Source organism: Nyctibius grandis, chromosome 1, assembly GCF_013368605.1.
Source record: "Nyctibius grandis isolate bNycGra1 chromosome 1, bNycGra1.pri, whole genome shotgun sequence".
Classification (NCBI taxonomy): domain Eukaryota; kingdom Metazoa; phylum Chordata; class Aves; order Nyctibiiformes; family Nyctibiidae; genus Nyctibius; species Nyctibius grandis.
Window position 1 is genome coordinate 86,111,091 of NC_090658.1, and position 24,688 is coordinate 86,135,778.

The window sequence follows — 24,688 nt, forward strand, 5'->3', positions numbered from 1 at the left end:
CCACTGCAGACCTGCGCTTACATGGGAAAAAATCTCACAAAAATTAGTGAAAGATAAGTTTCCCATGGCAATGACTTCTTCAGGGTTAGAACATTTGCAAGGTTCTTCCAAGAATTCCTCCAAGAAAATCCAGGAAAAACTAAAGGTAGAAATCAACTTATGTAATATTAACAGCTAAGTTTGAAGCATGTGAGTTTTCTAGTCTTTATGACCAGTGGAGAGAGATATGGCACTTCCAGATGGTGATTCATTTCATTCTAAATAAATCTTCTATCCCTATTCATCACCCTCTGGAAATGCCGGTTTCTCTTCACTGACTCTGAATGAAGCTTGGTGTCATTCTCCTATATCTTAGAAAATGAATACTCGGGTAGCTCAAATTAGGCAAAATCCCCCTAGATATAAAACATTAATAATCTCAGTTAAATACAAAACATTATTACTTTTTAATCAACTCTTGATTTTTCTAAATTATTAGAATCAGGAATATAGTATACAGTAACTTTCTTGCCATCTTCCTACAGAACATAAATCTCATTTCACAATTTTCTAACAAAGCTTTTTGTCCATTAATGATAGAAACTGTTTGGCTGATTTCAGAAAGCACGAGTTGCATATTTATAGCTAATACCTAAAGTCTGAAGAACATGTCCTACCAAATTATAACAATTTTGAGGCAGATCAAGTTACTAAATGCTGCATAGGCCATTCTTCTCAGTATTTTTTTAAATAGGAAAGATTTACATAGCAAAGAGTACCCTATATCTCAACATCAATAAATAAGTGAGTGACCAAGATAAAAGGCGTTCCTACCACACTGCTTGAACACTGGGTACAGCTGCCCAGTCTACGATGTTTCTATGCACAGGGTACAATAAGGTCTGGAAGGAAGTATGTCACAGGTGTGGAGGAATGATGTGCACCCTTATTAAAATATTTCAACCAAACCAGAACAGCAGCCCTGTAGTGTATCTATCATCAACAAGTATATATAGCACTTGCTAGAGCTAGAGATCTCCAAAATCCCTCTCTATGGGCTGGGGTAAAAGGAAAAAAAAGGGTAAGCAATCTGTGTTACAGCAGGCCGGGGCACCATGACAAAGCAACATTAGCAGCTATGGTAGTACAAAGCCTGCAGGAGCAGAACACATAAGCATGCAGACAAGCTCAAAAAAAAAAAAAAAAAAAAAATCAATTGGCTCAACATCATCACAGTGAAAGTAATGTCAACGTTAACAATATTTCTTAAATACACAGAACAAATTAAGTCTCAATTCAACCAAAAGAGAGAGACAGAGTTGACACAAAGATAAAAATTCTGCTCAGGTAATTAAGCACATAGAACAGTTGTCATACACTGTATTACTATTGTAACAAAACAAAAAGGTCACCATAAAGAAGTTCGTAGCACTACAATTGCAGTGTAGGCAAAATATTAAATAAACTTACTTTGTTAGAGAAAATAGACCTTTAAACTCATTTCAGCTTTAGTCTCTGAATAACAACAGGATGACTCACACTTAGAAACACCAGTCAACTAAAGAGCTATAGACAGTCCAACATTTTGAACAGGTACATTATAATGAAGGTTAGTAGAATTGCTTCATATGAAGAATGCTCCTCCTATTAGAAAACTCAATTTTTCAGTTACTCAAATTTTAGTACTTGGGTTCAATTTTCCCCATCCTTCCATGCTGTGTTCTACAAAAAAAATCTTCCACTTTCTGACTTTACTGGGGCATAAGATTCACAGAAAAATATGTACTACCTATCTCTATTGCGGGGGGGGAGGGGGGGGGGGAGGAAAACTAATCATAAATAATGATAAAAAACTTAATTATGTTTTTAACATTTCTTTCCTATGACATGTATGTGGATATTTAAAGTTGTATACTCTACTGAATGTGTAATAATCCTGAATTTTCTATAGGCTCAAATTTAAAGCTTGTTCAGTATGATACCTATAACCATCCCTGTCTCCCCAAGGGTAATTTTTAATATTATTGTAAGAAAAGAAAAAAATCTTTGGACTTACTCGGAAGTAGTCACTGCAAGCTGCCAGGACTGCTTTATGTGCGTGGAATTTCTGCTCTTCAGCAATAAGGGTGATATCGCAAAGCATGCCATCACTTCTCTGTTGGTTCAGGGCTGCCAGGACAGCATCGTTATGGGAGCTGGACTGACAAAGCCTCTGACCTGTCAGCATTTCCTGAACGCTAAGAGGGGAAAGGGGAAAGATTTCGTCAAAAAAAATGTAGGAAACAAGCAGATTCTGTCAGAAACATGAAATAACTTTTTCTAAGACAAGATTGTTTGATAATTCTTTGAAAGAAAAAAAAAAGTCATGAACCCTGTCAGGCAAAAATCTTTATATGGTATAGATATCACAAAGAAAATCTCAGTATAGCAAAGTACTATGAAACCTGACTATATAAACGAATTTAAAAACCTCAGCTGTTCAGATTTTCATTTGCTGCACTGGAAGTCAGCTGGAGTTGGAGGATTAATTCAGAATCATTTTAGAATTAAATGAGAAGAATAAAGGGCTTAGGTCAATGGAGCGACAGAAAAATTTAAGTGGCTCAAACTGATGCATTAGTGAAAAGGAGTATGTATGTATGTATGTAACTAGTCCTACTATAAAGAATGAAGACTCGTGGTCTCAGGTGTCTGTTTAAGTCTGATACTGCATTACGGAATGTTTTCAGACCATTTCAGGTCATTCACAGTGATGAAGTGTTGCGGGGTTTTTTATTTGTTTGTTTGTTTTGTATTGGGGCGGAGGGGATGTTTGCTTGTTTTTAAAATGCTGAGGCCTTCCACCACTTCTGAATATCTCCTTGTATGAATACAAGACTTCCATGTCATCCAGCCTAGGATTGTCTGATTGCAGCCTCCTTTTCTACAGCACAAGGAAGAGACAAGGTAACTGTTGATGCAAACTGAAACAAATCAAACAAATCTCCAAATCCTCTTTGGCACAAAACAACGCAGTTCATCTGAAATTTGTGAGACTATACCAATTTATATTGCCCAAGAATCTAGGTCCTTATAGAAGGTGAATTTACAGAGAGTCATTCCTGAGTAATTCAAAGTGAAGGTATAAATTTCTCTTTTATTAAGGGGTAATAAGCTATCGTCTTTCCAGTACAATCATGTAATTCACTCCATACACATGCTACGCAGCAGCTGCGTGGCTGCTATATTCTCCTTTCCCATCAACACTCTCTGTACTGCTTATCCCACTCCAGCACCTTGGGTATCTGTAAACTAATGCAGACCTGCCTTGCAGACCATTTGCTCTAATCTAACCTAGTCTTTTAAAGAACTAAGAACTAAGACTAAAGAACAAGAACTAAGACATCACTTCTAGAAGAAGGATGGTCAAAGTGGAATTACACAGGAATAACCTGTATCTGAATTTCACACCCTCTCTAATAGTCTAGGTTCTACACATGGACATATCCTACCTACATTTCAAAATGATTCATTCAAATGATTCTTTTTTCTTCAGCTGGTTCTGTTTGTGGAATCCCACTGATATTCCAAATTACAATTATCAAGAAACGTAACTTGTTAAAATACAAGGGAGTTATTTCTAACAATTATTTCCCTTCTGTACTTTCTATAGCAAAGTGACTAAATCAAACTAGTGCAAGTATAATAAGCTAATTATACCTAGAGATGGTTTCTCTTTATTTCTGTTTTTATTAGCCTCTCTCCCCATGTTGTGAACCAAGGCCTTCATTCTTCTTTCTTTTTTCACCATCATCCAGAGGTGAATTTCACTCAATAGAAAACAGATCGGAGGGACAGGACACAAGGGTAATTTTTGCAGGGAAAATTTTTGTATATATTTATGTGTGTATATATATATTATAAACATATACACAAAATCAGGCATCTGTGGTTTTAAATGGAGCTCTATCATAATCCTTTTTTCAATTCAATGACCAAAGTGAAAAATCAATTGCCTGTAACCCTTGTGTTAACAACGTATGAAGAATGCATACAAGTGCAAGGCAATTTAACTGTAATTTATGAATGAAAAAGCACTGATTCATTAAACATAACATGGACACTTTGTAGTGATATTGTCAGTCAACAAACTCAACAGCTATAAAATGCAAGGAATTCCTGATTCTCTTCTGCTGCAGAAGCATGGCAGGGAAAGGGGAACAGAATTGGAATTATATGATATCTCAGTAATATCAGATAGATCTCTGAGCTCCCAGATCAGTCCATGAGTGTTAACTACTCTGTAAAACAGAACAACTACCAGCATATCAGACAAGTGCAAGGTTCTGCAGAAAAGCAACTAGATTAATAAATTCTGCTGAGTGTTCTGCCTGAAAGTGCTCCCAGAAACTAATTAAATCATAAATATCAAATTCTCTGATGAGACAATGGGCAACAAAAATAAATGAGAAAGGCTAGACTGGCAAATACATATAGATGATTAAGACCCTATAAGAGGGAAAGAGAGAGAAATGGAGATTCTGGAAGGCAGGAAAATGAGTTTGAAGATAATGCTTGAAGCCATTTCAAAGAACTGAAAGAGTAATATATGTCCTCAATAGTGGAACACTACACACACCAAAAATGATCACCAGCCACCAATTCAGATGCATGAATGTAAAATGATAGTTGCTTCCACAACCAAAAATTTCAAGTATAGACAAAGGCATAAACAAGATAGCATATGAAGAGACTGTGGGTTCCAAATCAATCCCAGGCATGCTTCTCTTTGCTAGAGAGAAGTGGCAACAAGAAAGTAATATTTTGCAGATTATAACGTGGATATGCATTTAATAATGTCAATTCCTGTCTAATGAACAAAAATATTAGTTTCTAGTTTTCTACTCTCTGTTAACTGATGCTTTGGTAAACATCATCCTAAATGTGAAAGACTTCCTACACGCTACCAAGTACTATACCTCAGGCACCTCTCAGATGGCATCTTTCAGTTTTGCTCTTCTGAATATCAAAGCTTATAATCCTGCAGGGAAAGCAGCAAGCATTCCAACTAGAAAGAGAGAAAGGAGAGGAACATGAAAATTCAAAGCATACACAGCCTCAGCCTTAAAGATCAATACTTCCAGGATGTGTAATTCAAAAGTAACTTTCTTCAATTCTTCTATTGCAGAAAGACATACCATACAGATTAGGTACATGTGAAATTTTATTGGCTAGATTGAGTACAGACTGAAAGTGGCCTTTCCTCTAGTCTTTTCGAGAAATTCACACCCTACCATCTGAACTTCCTGCATCTACTGCCCTTGAGGCATGTCTCCTTTCTGCAAACTCAGGAACACATATTATTTCAAAAAAGTGGAAGAGTGGTGAGAACAGAAATATCTTCCCCAAAAATCCTCGATTTGAAGAGTAGGGTAGAAGCATCTATTGGTGTTTGCTTACTTCCCTGAAAAACATACACCTACAAAAATCTTATATCTCTCACAGCGTAATCTCACAGGCCTGTCTAGGGTCCAAGACGTTCGCCATACACCTAAACTCATACTTTGACTATATTATTTTTTCCTAAAGACACAATTTGGGAGGGGAGAGGGGATAGGTTTACCATATACTCCAAAAGGCAGCTGCTACTTCCCCCAGAGCAACATTCTTGACTGACTAATCAGTGCTATGACCAAGTACCACTGTCAACCTGGATGAAGGTCAACAAAGCTGGTGAATGGTCTAGAGCACAAGTCTTATGAGGAGCAGCTGAGGGAACTGGGGCTGTTTAGTCTGGAGAAAAGGAGGCTGAGGGGAGACCTTATCGGTCTCTACAACTACCTGAAAGGAGGTTGCAGCAAGGTGGGTGTCGGTCTCTTCTCCCAGGTAACAAGTGATAGGATGAGAGAAAATGGCCTCAAGTTGCTCCAGGGGAGGTTTAGATTAGATATCAGGAAAAATTTATTCATTGAAAGGGATGTCAAGCATTGGAACAGGCTGCCCAGGGAAGTGGTGGAGTCACCATCCCTGGAGGTATTTAAAAGATATATATAGATGTGGTGCTTAGGGACATTGTTTAGTGGTGGACTTGGCAGTGCTGGGTTAATGGTTGGACTTGATGATCTTAAAGGTCTTTTCCAACCAAAATGATTCTATGATTCTATAAACAAACTTTCTGGCAAATACAAACAGTATAGTACATAGAAGCAGTATGATCAGATTTATAAACTCTATAGCTTTTTTAAAAGGCAAAATATTAAAGTGACCATATAAATTAACCTATGCTGCTTAATGACTACTGAAAGTTGCTTTTGTAACAAAGAGGATAAAGGATGTTGTAACAGATAATTATTCCCCAAAATTGTCAAACCATTACAGATCTCACACTGATCTCCTAATATCTGAATAAGGTGACAGAACTGTTCCATCTCTGCTGGTTGCCAGTGTGCCCCTGTAAAAGTAGTCATCTTTAATAAAAGGTTGTTTTTCTGCTTTGCGATTAAAATGATGCCCTGTTCCAGGTGCTATCAGAGGCTTCCATTGAGTTCAATACTGAAATACCACAAACACCCTTTTGTAGTGTTACTAATTAAACAAACAAAACTACAAATAATCCAGTTCTTTGCTTATATTAATTTGTTCTTAATTTTGCCCCCTACTCTTACACTGACTGTTAGTTTTACTTTGAAAGCCACTACACTAATCTCAGGGAGTCTCTGCAATGGATATGTGAAGGCAGAATTAAGCCCTTAGTCACTCCCCAGCTAACAAAAAAAGAAGCAACCTGCAAGAAAGGACTATTAATCCTTTCCCTGTTCTCCTGATATACAATTCTTCATTCTACAGACAAAACTACAGTTCCTACTGGCCAGAGAGGCACAGTGACATCTACCTTTCTGCACATGCTGTCACCTGCACCACAGCAGTGGAAGGACCAAGCAGAACCATCCAAGAGTTTTGAATTTTGGAGGCTGATACCTTTGTTTAGCTGGATTGGCCTGTATACAACATAAAGACCACAACATAAGGAATTCCTAGTAGATCTCAAGTCCTTACTCCAAACCACAGAAGGAGTAACAGCCACTCAGTTCAGATACAATTGTGTTTAGCTAGGTGAAATGTAGTCTTCCTCCACCTCATTCTCAAAACCAGCAACTTCTAAAACTTCAGCCTGGGACAGGCACCTGACATAGAAAACTACATCCTGAACATCTGAAGCATTCAAAGAAGTAAGTTATTGAAAACAGGGTTGTATGGCAAATTGTTAACTGGTATAACAGCCAGCACAGCCTACATTTCAACTTCATGTATCAGGTCTAAAGGAAAAAATTGATTTTAATAGAATAGTCAAAAGAAAGGTACACTACTTTGGCTGCTTATTTAAACCATACGTGGATCGTTTAATGTAACTCAGTGACAATGAAGTATTACAATTCAGCAAAATTTGAAGAATGGAAATGTTTTCATATTTTTCTGCCTTTTCCCAAAAGGCTATAATGCTGAGCAAGGGGCTGAGTGCAGTGCTTCCCAATGACGGTTTCAGAACACTTCACTCTCACCATCAACTTGGTTTCTAGTTATATTAAGACAATTCACTTTATCCTTCAAAAGACAAAAAAAAACCCCACAGCATATTAAGTTAGTGGTCCAGGTGCTGTCAACTAATGAAGCAAATACATTTCCTGATCAATGTACTGCTGTTGTATACGCTCACATGTGACCTATGCAACATTTCAGAGGTCAGAACAAGCTTCCAAGTTCAAACCTTGCATTCATCAGTAACAAAAGGAGAGACTCAACAGTTAACTTGACTGATATACACAAAAGTTTTAACTAGGTCCTCTCCTATGCCAGAACTGTTAATACATAACTAATATCCATAACTATTACACCACTGCAACATCCATATAAATGCCAGCACTACCCATAGTGGCACAAAGAATTCTAGAGAAAAAAATCCTTACTCCCCCATAGTTGTGAATATGAACATCCAAATCAAAGATCTGAACTCTGCTGTTGGGAGAAACACTGGCCAGAAGCTACTCACCTCAGATACACAGAATTCCTTGTATCATAAACCAATGCATTACAAACAGAAAAATACTTAAGGAGGTGCCTGAGTATTTAGCTAAAACAAACTTTTACAATAATCAAGTCTATGCAGATATACTTATCAGATATTCTGATGAAATATATAATATATAAAATATATACTATATATATAAACATTTTTAAAAGCGCCTGCAGTAAGAATAAAGAACATAGCTTATTGGTTTTCTAGCCACTGTCCAAGTCCAAAGCAATCCACCCTGATGTCACATCTGAATAAAGTTACTTTTTTCAGTCTCAAGGGATCAGAACTTAACACTTTCTGAAGAATGAAGAAAAAAAGCCATTTTTCTCCTAGGAATTCAAGTTTCAGAATAGGAAAAATCTCTCAGATGTCTTCAAACAGCTTGACAGCATTTTCAAGGGGGCTTTCTGCAAGGTTTGCAATAGAGTCTAGGGTACACCGCCTTGTTTTTTTTCCACATAGTTGCACCTGTTTTCGTGTGACTCTGTAATCATGTCTGGAGGCACCTCAAAACATGGGCCTAACTGGGCCCTTCAGTACACACGGGCTACTAAGGACTTTCTCTCTATTTCTGTCCCTCTCATGATCCAGAGTCAGCACTACCAGAAGTATAGCTCAATAAACTGTTAAGCTTCTCAATAAAATCACCCCAAATTTCATCAGGCCATCCTCCTTCCTACTGATCACGGCACTGCAGAAACTGTAGAAACAAGCATTCTTGTAATGATAAACTCCCCTGAAAACAGTAGAGCCCAATTCACATTTTTATAAACATGAGTAGGAAACTTCAATCAGTTTTTCTTCCTAATCTTCTCCAATCTGCCATTTTTTTAAGTCAAGAAATGTCCAACAGTCCTGATATTGCTGGCTGTAGTTAGGAAATCCTACACCAGCCAGAGACTGGTAGGGAAGAAATGCAAGCCTCCTCTGACCTTTTCAAGAGGTCCAAAGTCTCAAAACACTCAAGCAGCAGTGAAAGCAAATAGGAGAAGGGCCAAGACCTGGAGGAAAAAGTGTTCCTTCTAAAATAACTAAGGCATATGCTTCAAAGAATTAATAAAACATGCAAACAGTCCCATATTGAGTTCAATTATAGAACTGGTTTTGGTTAGAAAAGACCTTTAAGACCATCACGTCCAACCATTAACCTAGCACTGCCAAGTCCACCACTAAACCATGCCCCTAAGCACCACATCTACATGTCCTTTAAATACATCCAGGGATGGTGACTTCACCACTTCCCTGGGCAGCTTGTTCCAATGCTTGATAACTCTTTTGGTGAAGAAATTTTTCCTGATATCTAATCTAAACCTCCCCTGGCACAACCTGAGGCCATTTCCTCTCATTCTATCACTTGTTACTTGTGAGAAGAGACTGACACCCACCTCGCTACAACTTCCTTTCAGGTAGTTGTAGAGAGCAATAAGGTCTCCCCTCAGCCTCCTTTTCTCCAGACTAAACAACCCCAGGTCCCTCAGCTGCTCCTCATAAGACTTGTGCTCTAGACCCTTCACCAGCTTCGTTGCCCTTCTTTGGACTAGCTCCACCACCTCAATGTCTTTCTTGTAGTGAGGGGCCCAAAACTGAACACAGGATTCGAGGTGTGGCCTCACCAGTGCCAAGTACAGGGGAATGATCACTTCCCTAGTCCTGCTGGCCACACTCTCTCTGATACAAGCCAGGATGCTGTTGGCCTTCTTAGCCACCTGGGCACACTGCTGGCTCATATTCAGCCAGCTATCAATCAACATCCCCAGGTCCTTTTCCACCAGGCAGCTTTCTAGCCACTCTTCCCCAAGCCTGTAGAGGTGCATGGGGTTGTTGTGACCCAAATGCAGGAGCTGACACTTAGCCTTTCCTCATACAGTGGCCTCGGCCCATCAATCCAGCCTGTCCAGATCCCTCTGCAGAGCCTTCCTACCCTCAAGCAGAGCAATGCTCTCCCCCAACTTGGTGTCATCTGCAAACTTACTGAGGGTGCACTCGATCCCCTCGTCCAGATCACTGATAAATATTAAAGAGAATTTGTCCCAATACTGAGCCCTGGGGAACACCACTTGTGACCGGCCGCCAACTGGATTTAACTCCATTCACCACAGCCCTCTGGGCCTGGCCATCCAGCCAGATTTTACCCAGTGAAGCATACACCCATCCAAGCCATGAGCAGCCAGTTTCTCCAGGAGAATGCTGTGGGAAACAGTGTCAAAGACTTTACTGAAGTCAGGGTAGACAACATCCACAGCCTTTCCCTCATCCAGTAAGCGTGTCACCTTGTCATAGAAGGTGATCAGGTTAGTCAAGCAGGACCTGCCTTTCATAAACCCATGCTGACTAGGCCTGATCACCTGGTTGTCCTGTACATGCCCCATGATAGCACTCAAGATGATCTGCTCCATAACCTTTCCCAGCACCAAGGTCAGACTGACAGGCCTGTAGTTCCCCAGATCCTTCTTCTGGCCCTCCTTGTAGATGTGCATCACATTTGCTAACTTCCAGTCGACGGGGACCTCCCCAATTAGCCAGGACTGCTGATAAATGATGGAAAGTGGCTTGCTAAGCACTTCCACCAGCTCCCTCAGTACCCTTGGGTGGATACTGTCCAGCCCCATAGACTTGTGTGTGTCTAAGCAGCACAGCAGGTCACTAACCATTTCCCCTTGGATTATGGGGGCTTCATTCTGCTCCCCATCCCTGTCTTCCAGCTCAGGAGGCTGGGTACCCAGAGAACAACTGGTCTTACTACTAAAGACTGAGGCAAAGAAGGCATTAAACATCTCAGCCTTTTCCTCATCCTTTGTCACTATGTTTCCTCCTGCATCCAATAAAGGATGGAGATTTTCCGTAGTCCTCCTTTTGTTGCTAATGTATTTATAGAAACATTTTTAATTGCCTTTTACAGTACTAGCCAGATTAAGCTCTAGTTGGGCTTTGGCGCTTCTAATTTTCTCCCTGCATCCATGTTTTACCCAGACAAATCAATCTTCCCTAAATTTTGCCATACATCCTTTCTCCTCCCAAGTGCCAGTGCAGCATGTGTCTCTTTTTATTAAATCTACATCACGTATACAAGAGTACTATAACAGTGTGTAAATCATTTAATCAATACTGAACTGATTTTGCTTAGCAACACAGAATTACTTAATGCAGCTCAAAATTTTTAAAAATTGGAAATTCTAATGTATTTATTTATCCTTTTGGAAAAAAACAAAGGCACTTCCACATGTTGCATGGATGTGCTGTGCCAGGACAGTTCCAAAATCCTTTGTATCAAGACCTTTTTTCTGTTTCAGATAGCTGGATCCATCTTCTTTACATAAACTGTCACTGGTACATAAAGAAACTCCTTGCGTTAGAATGTTTAAGACATACTATTGTCTTCCTATTTAACTACTTTAAGTAATTAAATCAGTTTAAAAGATTAGTTTATAAATTTAAGGATAAGACTTTTGGTTTAAATGGAAAACTTTAATTCTACCTCAATTCTTCTGTTCTAGTGAAACACTCCATTAAGCTCGAGATTAACAGGAAAAAATATAGGCCAAACAAAAAATACTAGATCTTTGGTTTGAGATACACACTAAATTTGCCATAAAACTTTTTTTTGCATATTATTTCTGAGACATTCACTTCTTACAAGTTTACGATGAAGATGACTAACCACTGATCCTATTATGTCTTACAATTAACTTTTATTTTCTTATTGCTTCATTAGTTTGTTCACATCCTAGAAAAGTGCAAAAATTAAAAATTTGCAAACAAAAAAATAGTAATGATCCAGTTAGTGCTGAAAGAATAACAATAATTTGGTGAGCGATGGGGGAAGGCCAGTAGTTTTCCATGAAAACACCATATACCTAGGGATTTCAAAGACAAGCAATTCAAAAGAAATCACACTGTCCATGCAAATGATTATGTCCAACTAATGTATCAAAACAATGTTTGTTCTGTGGCAGGCTCATGAAATGTCAGTCTTTCTATACATTTTTTTTCGTCTTAGTCTTATGATGCAGCAGAGTAAAAAGTAGTTTTTTTACACTCTCAGGAAATCTCCATCACATACTGCCAGGTTATGCTGCTTCTCTGATCTAAATAACCAGAGTAGTTCAATGATTATTTGCTCAAAGAAAATTATATTTAAGCAAGCACTATTTCTTTCTCTAATTTAAATTATTATAATATTGTTTTGGAAATACTAGACAAAGCAGTTTATTTCCGAAAAGTATTTACTGGCAGAATGCATGTGTCCTGTTTCAGAAAAAGCTCTCATTCATTTAAGTTATTTTTAGTTTAATCTTGAGGATCCAATATCACTTTCTAGGTTTATACAGAATGCATGTGAGGCATTGAGAGAATTTCATTTACACCTTTTCTCATAATTTTGGGGTTTTTTTGTTTGTTTGTTTGTTTTTTCTTGTATCATTTAGACATGAATTGCAGACAAGAAATTATTTCTGATTAAATCTTGAAACTACATGCCAACAGAATATGCATTAAATGAAAGGGGGGAGTGGTGCTGGAAATCAAAACAAAACTCACATTTAGTCTAGGTTACTACTGAAGATAACTTGAATGCCACAAAATTCACCATTTTTCGCCCCAAGTAATAAGCTTTTTTTTTTATAGCTCACATATCCAATTTTACAGAGGGGCTTAAGACAGTCCAGATCATCACAGAACTAATTCTGTGCATAAACAGGCTCTCTATTTTAGATTTGGTGCCCAAGAAACATTTTTTCCCCTCTAATCCTTGCTTTGTCTTGCAAACCAGTGAAAATATATATTCATAATGGAAACTCAAGTCTATTAAAATGCCTGAAAATATGCGGCTTTTCTACATAATTCAAGCTTATATAAAATAAATATCACTTTAGCAGTTTCATCAGTAATTTTCGTATTTGCTTTATGTAAATAAGAACTGAATTACAATCAACCTCAACGTGAACTCACCTACAGAATACGACATAAGCATTATTTTTGTAATAAGTCAGAAATGAAGCTATTTGAAAATCCTGGTTTTAGATGTGTTCTTATTACAAAAATAAAATAGAGTTTGACAAGAACCGAGTTCTCTCTTCTTTACTAAGGCAATTACATCTTAGGCAGCAGTTACTAAACTATCCCTTTCCCCACAAGACGCTCACTCTTCTCCCATTCCCTGATCCCCAGTCTGGGTTTAGGGGAAAGCAAGGGGTCTATTGCCTATCTAGAAGTCAGAAATCACCATTTCAATGGAGCTGTACAGACCAGTTAATCATTGGTCATTGGCTTTAGCAGTTTATGGAGGAGGATCCTCTTCCACCTGGGCTGGGCTGCTCTTTCCATCCATCCGCTGCCCTCTCGGCTGCCCCCACAGTTTTAGGTAACACACTCTGCTGCTGTGGGAGAAGTGAGACTCTGGCCTTCCCAGAAGTTTGGCAAGACTGACAAATTGTGATTTGAGAAAAATCAAAGTGAAACCCAGGTAGCTACCACTTCATAGAGTTCAGCTTAATACAATATTCAAGAGATACTGAAAGATGCTTTTGTAGAGAGGAGAGATCCTCTCTTGCAAACACAGTCAGTATCAGAACTCTTTTAAAAGGTAGAAAATTACACAGCAACTAATGCCTTTTTACCCTGCTAAAGAAAAGAGTGTAACTGAGAAAAGCTGCAACAGAAAATTTGAGTCAAATGTCTTTCAAACAGCTCACTGAGATCCACACAGCTACCATACACAAATCTTCACTGCAACCAGATGCGACATCCTTGCTCCTTTGATGATCCACTTTTGGAGTGAAGTAGGCTGCTGAGAACCCCTGGGGATGTCTTCAAGCAGAATGAAGCAGCTACTGCTTCGCTCCTCACAGCTGCCCCTGCTGTTTCAGAGCCACTCACAGAGTGACAGAGAGACTGGCTTGCCTTTCTGGGAAGATCTATGTTCTTCGTCTCCTAATACAGGATGCGGTGAGAAAGCTTGGGAACTGTGGAGTCCTTTACACTAGTATCACTTAAGGCTTTCACCTTGTTAATCACAAATAAGGTTGTTGATCTTCTGTTTACCACTAAACTTCACAGAATGGCACTACATTAGTTAAGGATTACTCTGCCTATAGACTTCTCTAGTGTGTGAAAAACCCTCTAATTTCTCCTTTAATTTTTTACTTTGAATTGGGAAAGCCACTCATTTATCCACTTCCACATTATCTAGAAGAATACTGCCTATCAAAAAACTATTTTAAATAATCAATTTTTACACTCATTCAAACCAGCTGGCCAAACCCTGAGGATTTAAGTAAAGATTTTTATCTCATTTCACGTATGCAGCTTTTAGTTATCGTCCTAAACAGAGGTTGTGTCACTTATCAGTAACCATTAAAACCTGTTGATTTGTAAAACTTCCCACTAAATTTGTTTTTGTCTATGAGTACAGATAATGTATCTTTCCAGTTAGCAATATTTTATTTAGATATATTTATTAATATTCTTAATCCTGACTCTTAAATTATGTTAGAAAATGGTGAATCAACATTACTTTCATTAAATTTGCAGCGTGCCAAACTAGATTAGATAGAAACTTAGGAAATTCACATACACAAAAATTAGTTAAAAAGACTAGAAATACTCAAATATATAAAGAATTCAAGAGATTTTGCATTTTCAAACAGTTATCTTCAATTAGTTATCTTCCTTTCCTCAAGTCACTCCTTTTCAAAATGTGTATTTTAAGTATTGAAAACCAATTTCACTTAAAACCACACTTCTTCACTTTAAGTTAGAAGAAATAACAACATACACCAGGTATAAAACAAACCAAAGGGTCATAACCATCATACTACTCTTTCCCGTAGAAAAGCAAAATTTTGAACCACGTAGATATGTCACGAAGATAATGCATTTGGACTTCGTGAAATGCTATTTTCCCTTTGACAACTTCAAATATCTGGTTTAAATTTGGTCTTTATTTAAAAAGAAAATGCAACATTTAAAAACCATCAGAAGTACATTACATTCATTCCCTTCCAGAATGACTTCATAGCACGTTCTGAAGGAGGCTGTCACGGGTGCAGAATAAGGTCATTAAGATTTACCCATGGCATTTTTCTGTCCCAGTTTAGATCCTTATGCATAGGACCTTCTGGTTTTGTCCTTAAAGCACTCTGGTTTTAGTAAGTCAGATTAAATCATTCTTTCAAGCTGCACTTCACCTTCTCTCAGAATAAGAGTCTCTTCAGAAACAAGACTATACAAGTTTAATACTCTCAGAATATAAAGGACAGCATTATCTTCTATTTTTTATCAGAGCTCTGTCAAATTAATTTGTCAAAAGGGAAACACTTGGAAACAGCTAAAAAAAAGTTTGATTGCACACTTGCTCTTCTGACAGTATTATACACTTCCCCCACTTGCCTGGGAGACACTACATTTTCCCTTTTTTGTTAAGATCTTTGAGAACTGAAAGATTTTTCACATTCCATACAAAAATGTTCAAGAATGTCACAACTATGAGGAAAATTCTGCCACTGCCCGGCACTGTCAGTGAAACCATAATTCAGCTCAACTGCAAGTTTCTCATCTAATTTAGTGCCTGAATATAGTGACTTTCAAGAGAAAGCATTCATAGCACAAAAAAAAAAAAAAAATTACAATACCAAGCGAGTAAAAAATTGAAAACCTGGATTTGTTCGGAAAAATAGGAGTCAGTCAAAACAATACAAGAAAACATTCAGCAAAATCGGTAATAACATAAAAACACAGTAAGAAAAAATCAAACTCTTACACTCTTCTGATTAGTTACAAACTATTTTCTTGTGAGACTGGAAAGGTCATTAATATCTTCAGGCCATCAGCTACAGTCAATTAGAATAATGAAGTTTATTGTCTATCACTACCAAATTACCATCTGACTTCACAAATCATTAAGATCTTAAACCGCAGAAATAGAAAATGAAACCACAGGGGTAAAGGATGTACGAACAGAACAACATGTTTATGTCTTTATATCCTTTTCATGGCTTTATATCTTCTATGTATCTGAATATATCAGTATTCAGAACATTTTTTCTAAGAGGCATCCAGATAAAACAAAATGCCAGCTTTATGGTCGCCTGTGTAACTTAAGGCATATTTTACCTCCACTGCCACTTCAGACGTTGTTGCATTCTACTGATAAAACATATGCAATCATATAACTCAACACAGCAGCACACCACCCCTGAAAGGAAAAATTCTGCGGTTCTACTGGAAACCACTCATTTGAAGTCTGATGACTTTCATGAACACATTTGTTTCAAGGATAGGTGCATACTATTTAAAATCTTTCATTGGAAAAAAGATCAGTTTCATATAACTATAATAACGTACCACAGTGCTATAAGCTATCAGCTTAGCTTTTCAGAGCCACTCACTGTTGCTGTCATTTAAGCTAGGATACTAATTACTCACGTGACAAAAGGAGGAGGTCATTCCTTACATGACCCATGTGTCATTGTTACGCAATGGTTGGGAGAACAGCATTACAACGTGTTTTCTCATATCTCTGAAACTTGGACAACAAATATGCAAAGCACACTCAGAATGAAGTATCTAAACCATACATTGAGTCCACAGTCATCAGGGTGGGTGACAGGGGTAAAAGCTCTCTGGCATTTTAGTTCTAACGCATACTGCTGCTGGCATAGAATCGTTTTGGTTGGGAAGGACCTTTAAGATCAAGTCCAACCATTAACCTAGCACTGCAAAGTCCACCACTAAACCATGTCCCTAAGTACCACATCTACATGTCTTTTAAATACCTCCAGGGATGGTGACTCCACCGCTTCCCTGGGCAGCCTGTTCCAATGCTTGATAACCCTTTCAGTGAAGAAATTTTTCCTGATTCCAATCTAAGCCTCTCCTGGAGCAACTTGAGGCTGTTTCCTCTCATCCTATTATTTGTTACTTGGGAGAAGAGAATGCTTTATAGTGGAGAGCAACAGAAATTTAACTAGAGAGATCATAGTTATTTTTCCTTATGTAGGTACGTCTAGAAACCAACACTCAAATGGACACACAAGAGTGAAGTGTACTCTGAAATGCTGTCAACTTCATCAGGGCCTCCTCAGATAAGCCTTGGATTTTTAACTGTCACAACCGTCAAGGAGCTTTTATTGAAAAGAGCAATCATTCTTTTCTAGGGTAGTCAAAAATACATGGGTATGTTTTTGAAACCACTTCAAATCTGCATATGGTGTATTTACGCCAAACAAGAGTATACAGTACTGTAGATAGTCTACAATCTTGGCAATTAGTATACATGAACTTCTATATTTTATACCTGTCTGAAACAAAAATACATTTTCTGCTTAAAAACACATAAAAAATACCAATAAAAGCGTAAGTGATTACTGGATAGTGGACGGTCTTGCATAACTGTGGTGACCAGTTATGTGTCTACATACTACACCATCATGAGATCTATTAACTAATGGCATTGCCAGTGAATGAGTATTTCTATCTTTCAATAAAAGCATAGAGAGTTTATACATCTCTATGGGACCTACCACAGTCCTTCAACTTTCTCCACAAAACAGCACTCATGAAGTTTAAAATAAAAAGGCTGTGAGTACCAGTAGCTCAGCAAACAAGTACCTTCTAAGAATGACCTTCAGTAGCCACAGGGTGGCAGAACTATACTTCATTATAACCTATACCTCCGGGACAGTGATCAGACTATTTCAAGGAGTCTTTTTTCCCCCCCTCACGGCATAATTACAATAGCATAAAATATTTTCCGTGTGTTCTGTGGGTGCTTTCAACACCAGGAATCAGAAAAAGAAAAAAAAAAAGAAAAAAGCCTGTACATAACAGTATGACTGACTGGCGGTTCTCTGAACATCAGAGTATTGCAACAGGTCAGTAACATGCCCCCATGTTTCTATCTTGACAATTTATTCATGTCATACAGTAACTGATCACAAAAATCACTATCAATTTTACCTCATATCATTAAATTAGCACGCAATTTTTAATATACATTAGCAGGCCAAAAGACACCCTAGACACGCCTTCATTGGAAGTGAAGACAATTTCACCCACATGCATCCTCCAAAGGGAGGGAAAGTTACAATGTTACTACACAAACAAGGCTTTTAAATCCCTGCACCAAACTCAAGTGCTGTGCAAGAACATTCAAAGTTCTAGCAAACTCCTAACATAGGAACCATCTTAGGCAATTTTATAAATGTGGTTTTCTCTATTTATTATGTTGTGTCTTTCATAAATACATGGAAGTGGGTGGAGGGGTAAAAGAGATGTGGACCAGTTATTAATGAATATTTTAAAAACCAATAAAAATTTCAAATATGTAATTGGAGATCCTTTGTTAATGGATACAGTGCTAATTTAAAACATGCTTTGTACAAAGTTAAAATTTCCAATCAAGTCAAGGACAGAACAGGGCATTCAGAATCTTCCTTTACTACAGAGCTTCTGGATTCTCAACTTTTTTTTTTTTTTTTTTTGAGAAAAAATTATCTGCTGTTTAAATCAAACACTGAAGTACAGAATTCTGCTCTGGAGGAATAGGAGTTGCCTTCTAGCCTGTTGCAACATAACTGGCTTACCAACTATTCCTCTACTCTTCAATGTAAGAGAACAAGGATATTTACAAATACCTTTCTGCAAAGAGAGCATCAAAAGATTTCTGTCAGCGTTAAGCAAATTGGGCAGAGCGCCATTCATCTTGATGATCAAACAGGTTTGGATGAGGCCAAGAGGAAGATTAAGAGTGGGAAAGAAGATGGAAAAGGAAACTAAAGACAATAAGAAGCAAGCTGGTGATGAAGACCAGGTGAGACAGCTGCAGTTGTTTCTTGGTTTTTCTCTTTTGCAAAAGGGGAGTGGAAACAGTGGAATTGTGCGCAATACTAAAATCAGATAAGTATCTGGGCAAAATAAGGAGAAAGGATGGATTTTTCTACAGCATGATCACAGGAAGAGAAGCCAGAGGTCAGCTGGGAATAATTCTAATTACTGGTCAAGAAGGCTGAATGCTTGGTTCAGGAGTGAAGACTGGGAAGGCACAGAGAAGAAAGACAAAGAGACATGGACAGGGAAGATCATGGCTTAAAACCTGCATGTGACACAAAACCATCAGATTTGGAAGAAAGCAACCAAAAGAATCAATGTCTGTTGAAACCCATTCCATGTAGATTTTAGACTAGAAATCAAGATCACCAAGTTCCACATTTTTTTTTTTGTGCAGAATTATCTGCAGAACACTTGCCTTCACTTTCTGCTCCTTGTGCTGGATTATAAAAAATAATATCTGACAGTTTACTCAGCCAGCAGAGCTCAGTGCTAATGATTCCAATTATGCTGCTGTTCCATGCAGCCAGTACAGCTCTTCCAGATTTTTTTCCTTAGTTTACCTTTTAAAAAGTGTGAAAAAGTTACATGTCCATGAAGCTAAGAATACTAGAAAAGGAAAGAAGCTAGGTGCTCCAATGCCCAAATTGAAGTCACCTATGATCATCTCGCTACAAGAAAAGGCATAGGTATTTCTAATTCCAATAGTTCCTAATACGTGAATGTTTGATTTAAAAAAAAAAAAAAGCAAAGTGAAATTCTTCTCATATGACTTATGTTTGTGTTAAAAATAAAGTCAGTGAGGGGTAACAATATTAGGAAGACACATACACACTCCCCTAGGCCCCTTTTTCCACAAGTTGTTTATATCAAGACTTCTATAAGCCTGGTTAATGCCATTCCAGCATAAACTCTAATACAAGAGTGATGCCTCTATTACTGTTGAGCTGCAAGCTGCTTTAAGTACAAAAGGAATTTTCACATGTAGCTTTTCATACTATTCACTTCTAATTGATTTACAAGTTTAAGTGTGGGTGACAGGACCTGAAGTTAGCTAGAGCTTTGAAGTAGGTCCATGTAATCTAGACCTTTTCCTCACAATGAACTTGGAGTGATTAAAACACTTCTATACTGAAAAGCCAGATTTAATTATAACATTAAGGAATTCTAGTTTGAAAGAGAAAATCCAAACTAATTGGATGACCAGAATAAGTAAGACTTACAGACAAATGTATTTCTGGATGCTGTTTGTGGGTGAGAAGTAGGGGAAGAAAATGGAGAGGGCTGCCCATCTCCAAGTTTTGTTACACACTGCAAGCAAGACAGCCAGATGCAGTAAAGTCTGCACAATCATCTCTGCTTTTTGGGAATATCCTCTTTCAGTCACATAAAGCCTGACAGGCATCTGCTCCCTTCTCCTCTCAACAGTCTCTTACTGTCTTGTCCCTTGCACTGAAAGTTCACAGCTCCTTGATGCACTTATCTTTTCCTGCCAGACTCATCTTCCACGTGGAAGTTCTCCTTCCACGATGATCAGCTGCATAGGGAAGGGTTGATCACTTCTGCCACCTTCCATCTGCCCCACACACTAATCACATACCATCTCTTCTGTGATGGGAAGTTATTTAATTACCCTCCAACAGCAAGTGGCAGAAAGAGTTTCCCTCCAAAAGTTTTTCTCCCTCCAACTTGTAGTAGCCTATTGAAATTATTACTACTTACTATTGGTACTACATTTTTGAAACTTGATATATTTCAGAAAGACATAATCTGACAGGACATACAGGACAGACTGACACTTGACTTTGTTTCTTTCTAGAAGAAAGAGAGAACTGCAAGATTTTGTAGAGGACTCTTCCAGTATGAGTTATATATACCTTAATATACTGATACTGTCACAGTTAAACATGCAGCAGTAACTGTAAAAATCATAGAATCATAGAATGATTTGGGTTGGAAGGAACCTTAAAGATCACCTAGTTCCAACCCCCCTGCCATGGACAGGGACACCTTCCACTAGACCAGGTTGCTCAAAGCCCCATCCAACCTGGCCTTGAACACTTCCAAGGAGGGGGCATCCACAGCTTCTCTGGGCAACCTGTTCCATTCAATAATTTCTTCCTAATAGATGCTCCTGTATGTTGTAATTCTATGCTTTTCCTTAAAAAAGCTGTAAGGTCTTATCAGAGGGAAGACAAGATAGAAGAGGTATATATAAGTCATCTTCAATACTGCTTGCTGCATAGCAGTTCCTGTCTCACAAAATTGTGATCTGGGGCACGCAAAATCTGAGCTTTAGAACTTGCACCACTATATCTGCAGTGGTAAATTATTTTGGCCCTTTTTCTTTAGGGCTCTCAGCATACCTGAACTATATTTTTTTTACTTAAAGCTTTCATTAAACCATCCAAAAATTTCATTCAGAAGCACTGTACGCACCATGGTTACAGATTAACAAAGCACTAAGTCTATGTCATTCTGGAAGGACAAAGGTTTCTCTAGCTACAATCCTTCATTTGCTATCCTCAAGAAGGATGGTTTCTTCCAGCCCTTCACCCTGTTTTACACTGCCTTCTGCAGACCAAAAAAGCATCTGCTGTTTAGAAAAAATAGAATTTCCATCATGTACACTATTTTGTTATCGTAGACCACTTTATTTCTTTCATTCACTACCTGTAACATGTTCACAGTCACTGCTACCTCTATAACCTTAATTAGCTAAGCTAGAAAAGAACACACATAAACCTGATCTGGGATGGGGAAAGTAGCATGGAAGAAGCCAGAGGGATTTTTTGCACCCCACAGCCAAAAACCTGCAGGAGCTTCACTATATACGCAGGGCTGTACGAAGTTGTAATTGGACAAAGGAAGCAAAACCGATTTTACCAAGACAGAAAACTCTTACCATACCAACAGAAGGAAAATTGCTCGCTCTTAACTCAGGACAGGTATCAAGGGACAGATTTACTAGGTGAACTAACTGTGGCCTTCTCCCTACTCCCTGGGAGTACAAGCTGCTATAGTGTGCAAGCATCTGAAGCAATAAGACAGCTGGAAATTATGCACTTCCCATCCCCTGCCAGGGGAAGCTGTGGTTCACAGATCTGCTCGGAACACAAAAGAAGACATCAGGACACCTGATTTCTTATGTAGGAAAACAGCTGAATGCCCTGCTCAAGTTGATGGTCGAGTTAGTGCATTCTTTTCCTCCAGGGATTCATTTGCACAAGACATCTAGACTTCATACTAGCATATTTTATTGAAACAGGAAATTTCATGTTTTCTCTTGTCCTCTGCTCAACATATGCTCCATTTCTAACACAGACTTTATTCTGTGTTCCAGACCAGCTACCTAGAAAATGTTCTGATACTGGCCACTGTCGTTAATACCTAGTGTCAATCCAGCAAATAAAAATTCCTCTCAGAGCAGAAAGGACATACCAGGTAGGGAGGGGAGGTGACAGAAAATATAGTCTAAAAAGACTCATTTTGAGGATGCATATGATGCATTTTATAGTGCAAGTCATGCCTTCAAAAACATGCTTTAAGAAACTGACTTTAAGATAACACCTTGTACTAAAGTAAAAGATCACTAATTAGAGCTTAATTAGAAGCTCTATCAATTAGGTTACTAGAGAGACACTTGAATTCTTGTTTGCAAACATCAAATTTCAATGTGCTCTACCGTTTTTCAGAGACAATCCCAGAATTAATACTGAAAATCCTTTGGATACATACAGATTTCCAGACAGACTGGATGGTTCAATGGATTTTTTGTAAAACTTGTATAAATTCACAAGTCCGATCTGACTAGCATTAGCTATTGACACATTTGGCAGTCAAAAGACAGACCAGTTATGATGACAGCTCTAGAAACTGCATCATCTGTCACTTCTCAGCAATAACCTCATCTCAGTAATGGAAATGTGTAGCAGTACTTGGTGAGTGCAGACATACTCCGACTGGAAAACCTTGAAGAGCTATATTTTGCATCAGCTCTGCTTTTAAGCCGATCAAACAAACAAAAAAAAAGTACACTCAAATCTCCCATTTCCTTAATACTTGTGCGCCAGCCTGTATATGAAACTTGTATTACAGCCCTATTTTCAAAATACTAATTCAACATTCTCGTCCCAGCTCCCAGGACAGAACCAGGTCTCCCTATCCCCAGGACACCACCTTCACCACTGGATTATGGATACCTATTCTTACGCACTCTCCCTCTGACTCAAAGTGGGCATTCTTAGTGGGACGATAAACCACAACAGCAGGAGGGAATTGAGAATAACCCCATGCGTATCTAGTTCTGCCTCTAGTCTATTATTTTACTCTCCATGGGAGGTGAAAGGAACAGTTTTCACTGCCCCTCACAGCAAGGACAACTGAACTCAGATCCATTATTAGGCAAGTGCTGCATCAACAGTTCTTACATTATTTAAATAAAAAACAGGAGAAACTACATATCAAAAGAAAGAAGTAAAATTCTTCTTTTGTGAAACAACTTGCTGCTTAAATTCGTAAGGGCATTGTGAATGTAGGCACCTATGAAAGGCTTTGCAAGGCTACAGTTGAGTTCTTACTTCCAGAAGAGTGAGGAATTTTAAACACATATACCTCTGATTTTTTGTGTCAGCTACATTGACATCCTGTTCTTTCCTTCATATACATGTAAACGACTCGTGGCTTGTTGAGAATCCTTATTCTTAAGTATCTATCATTACCCAGACATTAAACAGGGAACCTCTGCAAGTTTCTATGGTTTGTGAATACTGCTCCAAGAACTAAGCATAAGATGATTTGTGGAGACAGTCCTAAATGCCTCACTGAAGTTTGTGAATCACATGCCAGTCACTAGAAGCCCACTACATTTAGGAAAGCTAAACAGTACCAAGCACAATTGCTTGTACACAGTCTGAACTCAGCTTTTGCCAAGATAACATCTGTATACGTGACAAAAAATAATCATTTAAGAGGCTCTAGGAGCACATGTTTATAAAATAATATATATATTTTTTAAATTATAAGGGGAATAATTATCTTGCTAAAAATCACTAAACGCTACAAATAGGTACTCACAATTCAATTTAAAACACTGCTGCTTCTATAACTTAATGGGCACAAATTAACACACGTGAAATTCCATCTGAACACAAGAAAACACTTTTTACTGTCAGGATGGTTGAACACCAGAACAGATTGTCCAGAGAGGCTGCGGAGTCTCCATTCTTGGATATATTCAAAACAACCCTGGACACAGTCCTGGACAACCTGCTCTAGCTGACCCTGCTTGAATATCATGATCTCAAGAGGTCCCTTCCAACCAGACGATTCTCTGCTTTGTGTGATTCTCTACGGTACAGCTGAAAAGATCATGAATATACTGCACACGTGCAAGAGCGTATTAGCCCCGTATGTCCTATTTATTCCACATTGCAACCTTCTTGAAGAGATTTTCTCTCTTAAAAGGAAACAGAAGGGACAAAAAGGGGAAATTTATCAAAACCATAGTGAATGTACATGCCTCCACATCTCTCTTCAAGTGTCCTGGTGCAGCACATTTATGAGTTGCAGTCTTTCCATCTATTACAACAGCCTAAGAATCCTTTGAACTCCTGGCTAGAATTAATACCAATCCAAAGGAAATGTACTGTAACACTAAAAAAATTATTTTGTCTTAAGTACTTTTTTAAGGATAGGAAAATTCAGTAGCAATTCTAGTGCAACTGCCATTTAAATTAAGTTTGATGATTTTTTCACTAGATAAATAAAATAATACTTTGTAAGCAGTACATGCAAGCACTTATTTATTTCCAATTAAGCTCAATTAAGACT

At 38.1% G+C, this 24,688-nt stretch overlaps 1 protein-coding gene across 7 annotated transcripts in view; it reads right to left on the bottom strand.

Moving 5' to 3' along the window:
* KLHL32 (kelch like family member 32) overlaps positions 1-4,960 on the bottom strand; it is a 97,535-nt gene extending 92,575 nt beyond the window's left edge. For all 7 annotated transcript variants that reach the window (XM_068406308.1, XM_068406300.1, XM_068406296.1 and 4 more), the window contains exons 1-2: positions 4,938-4,960; positions 2,036-2,216 (exon numbers count right to left, since the gene is read on the bottom strand). In XM_068406308.1, the coding sequence (XP_068262409.1) occupies positions 2,036-2,216; positions 4,938-4,960 (204 nt within the window). The remainder of the gene's footprint in view (positions 1-2,035; positions 2,217-4,937) is intronic.
* Between the last annotated feature and the right edge of the window lie 19,728 nt (positions 4,961-24,688).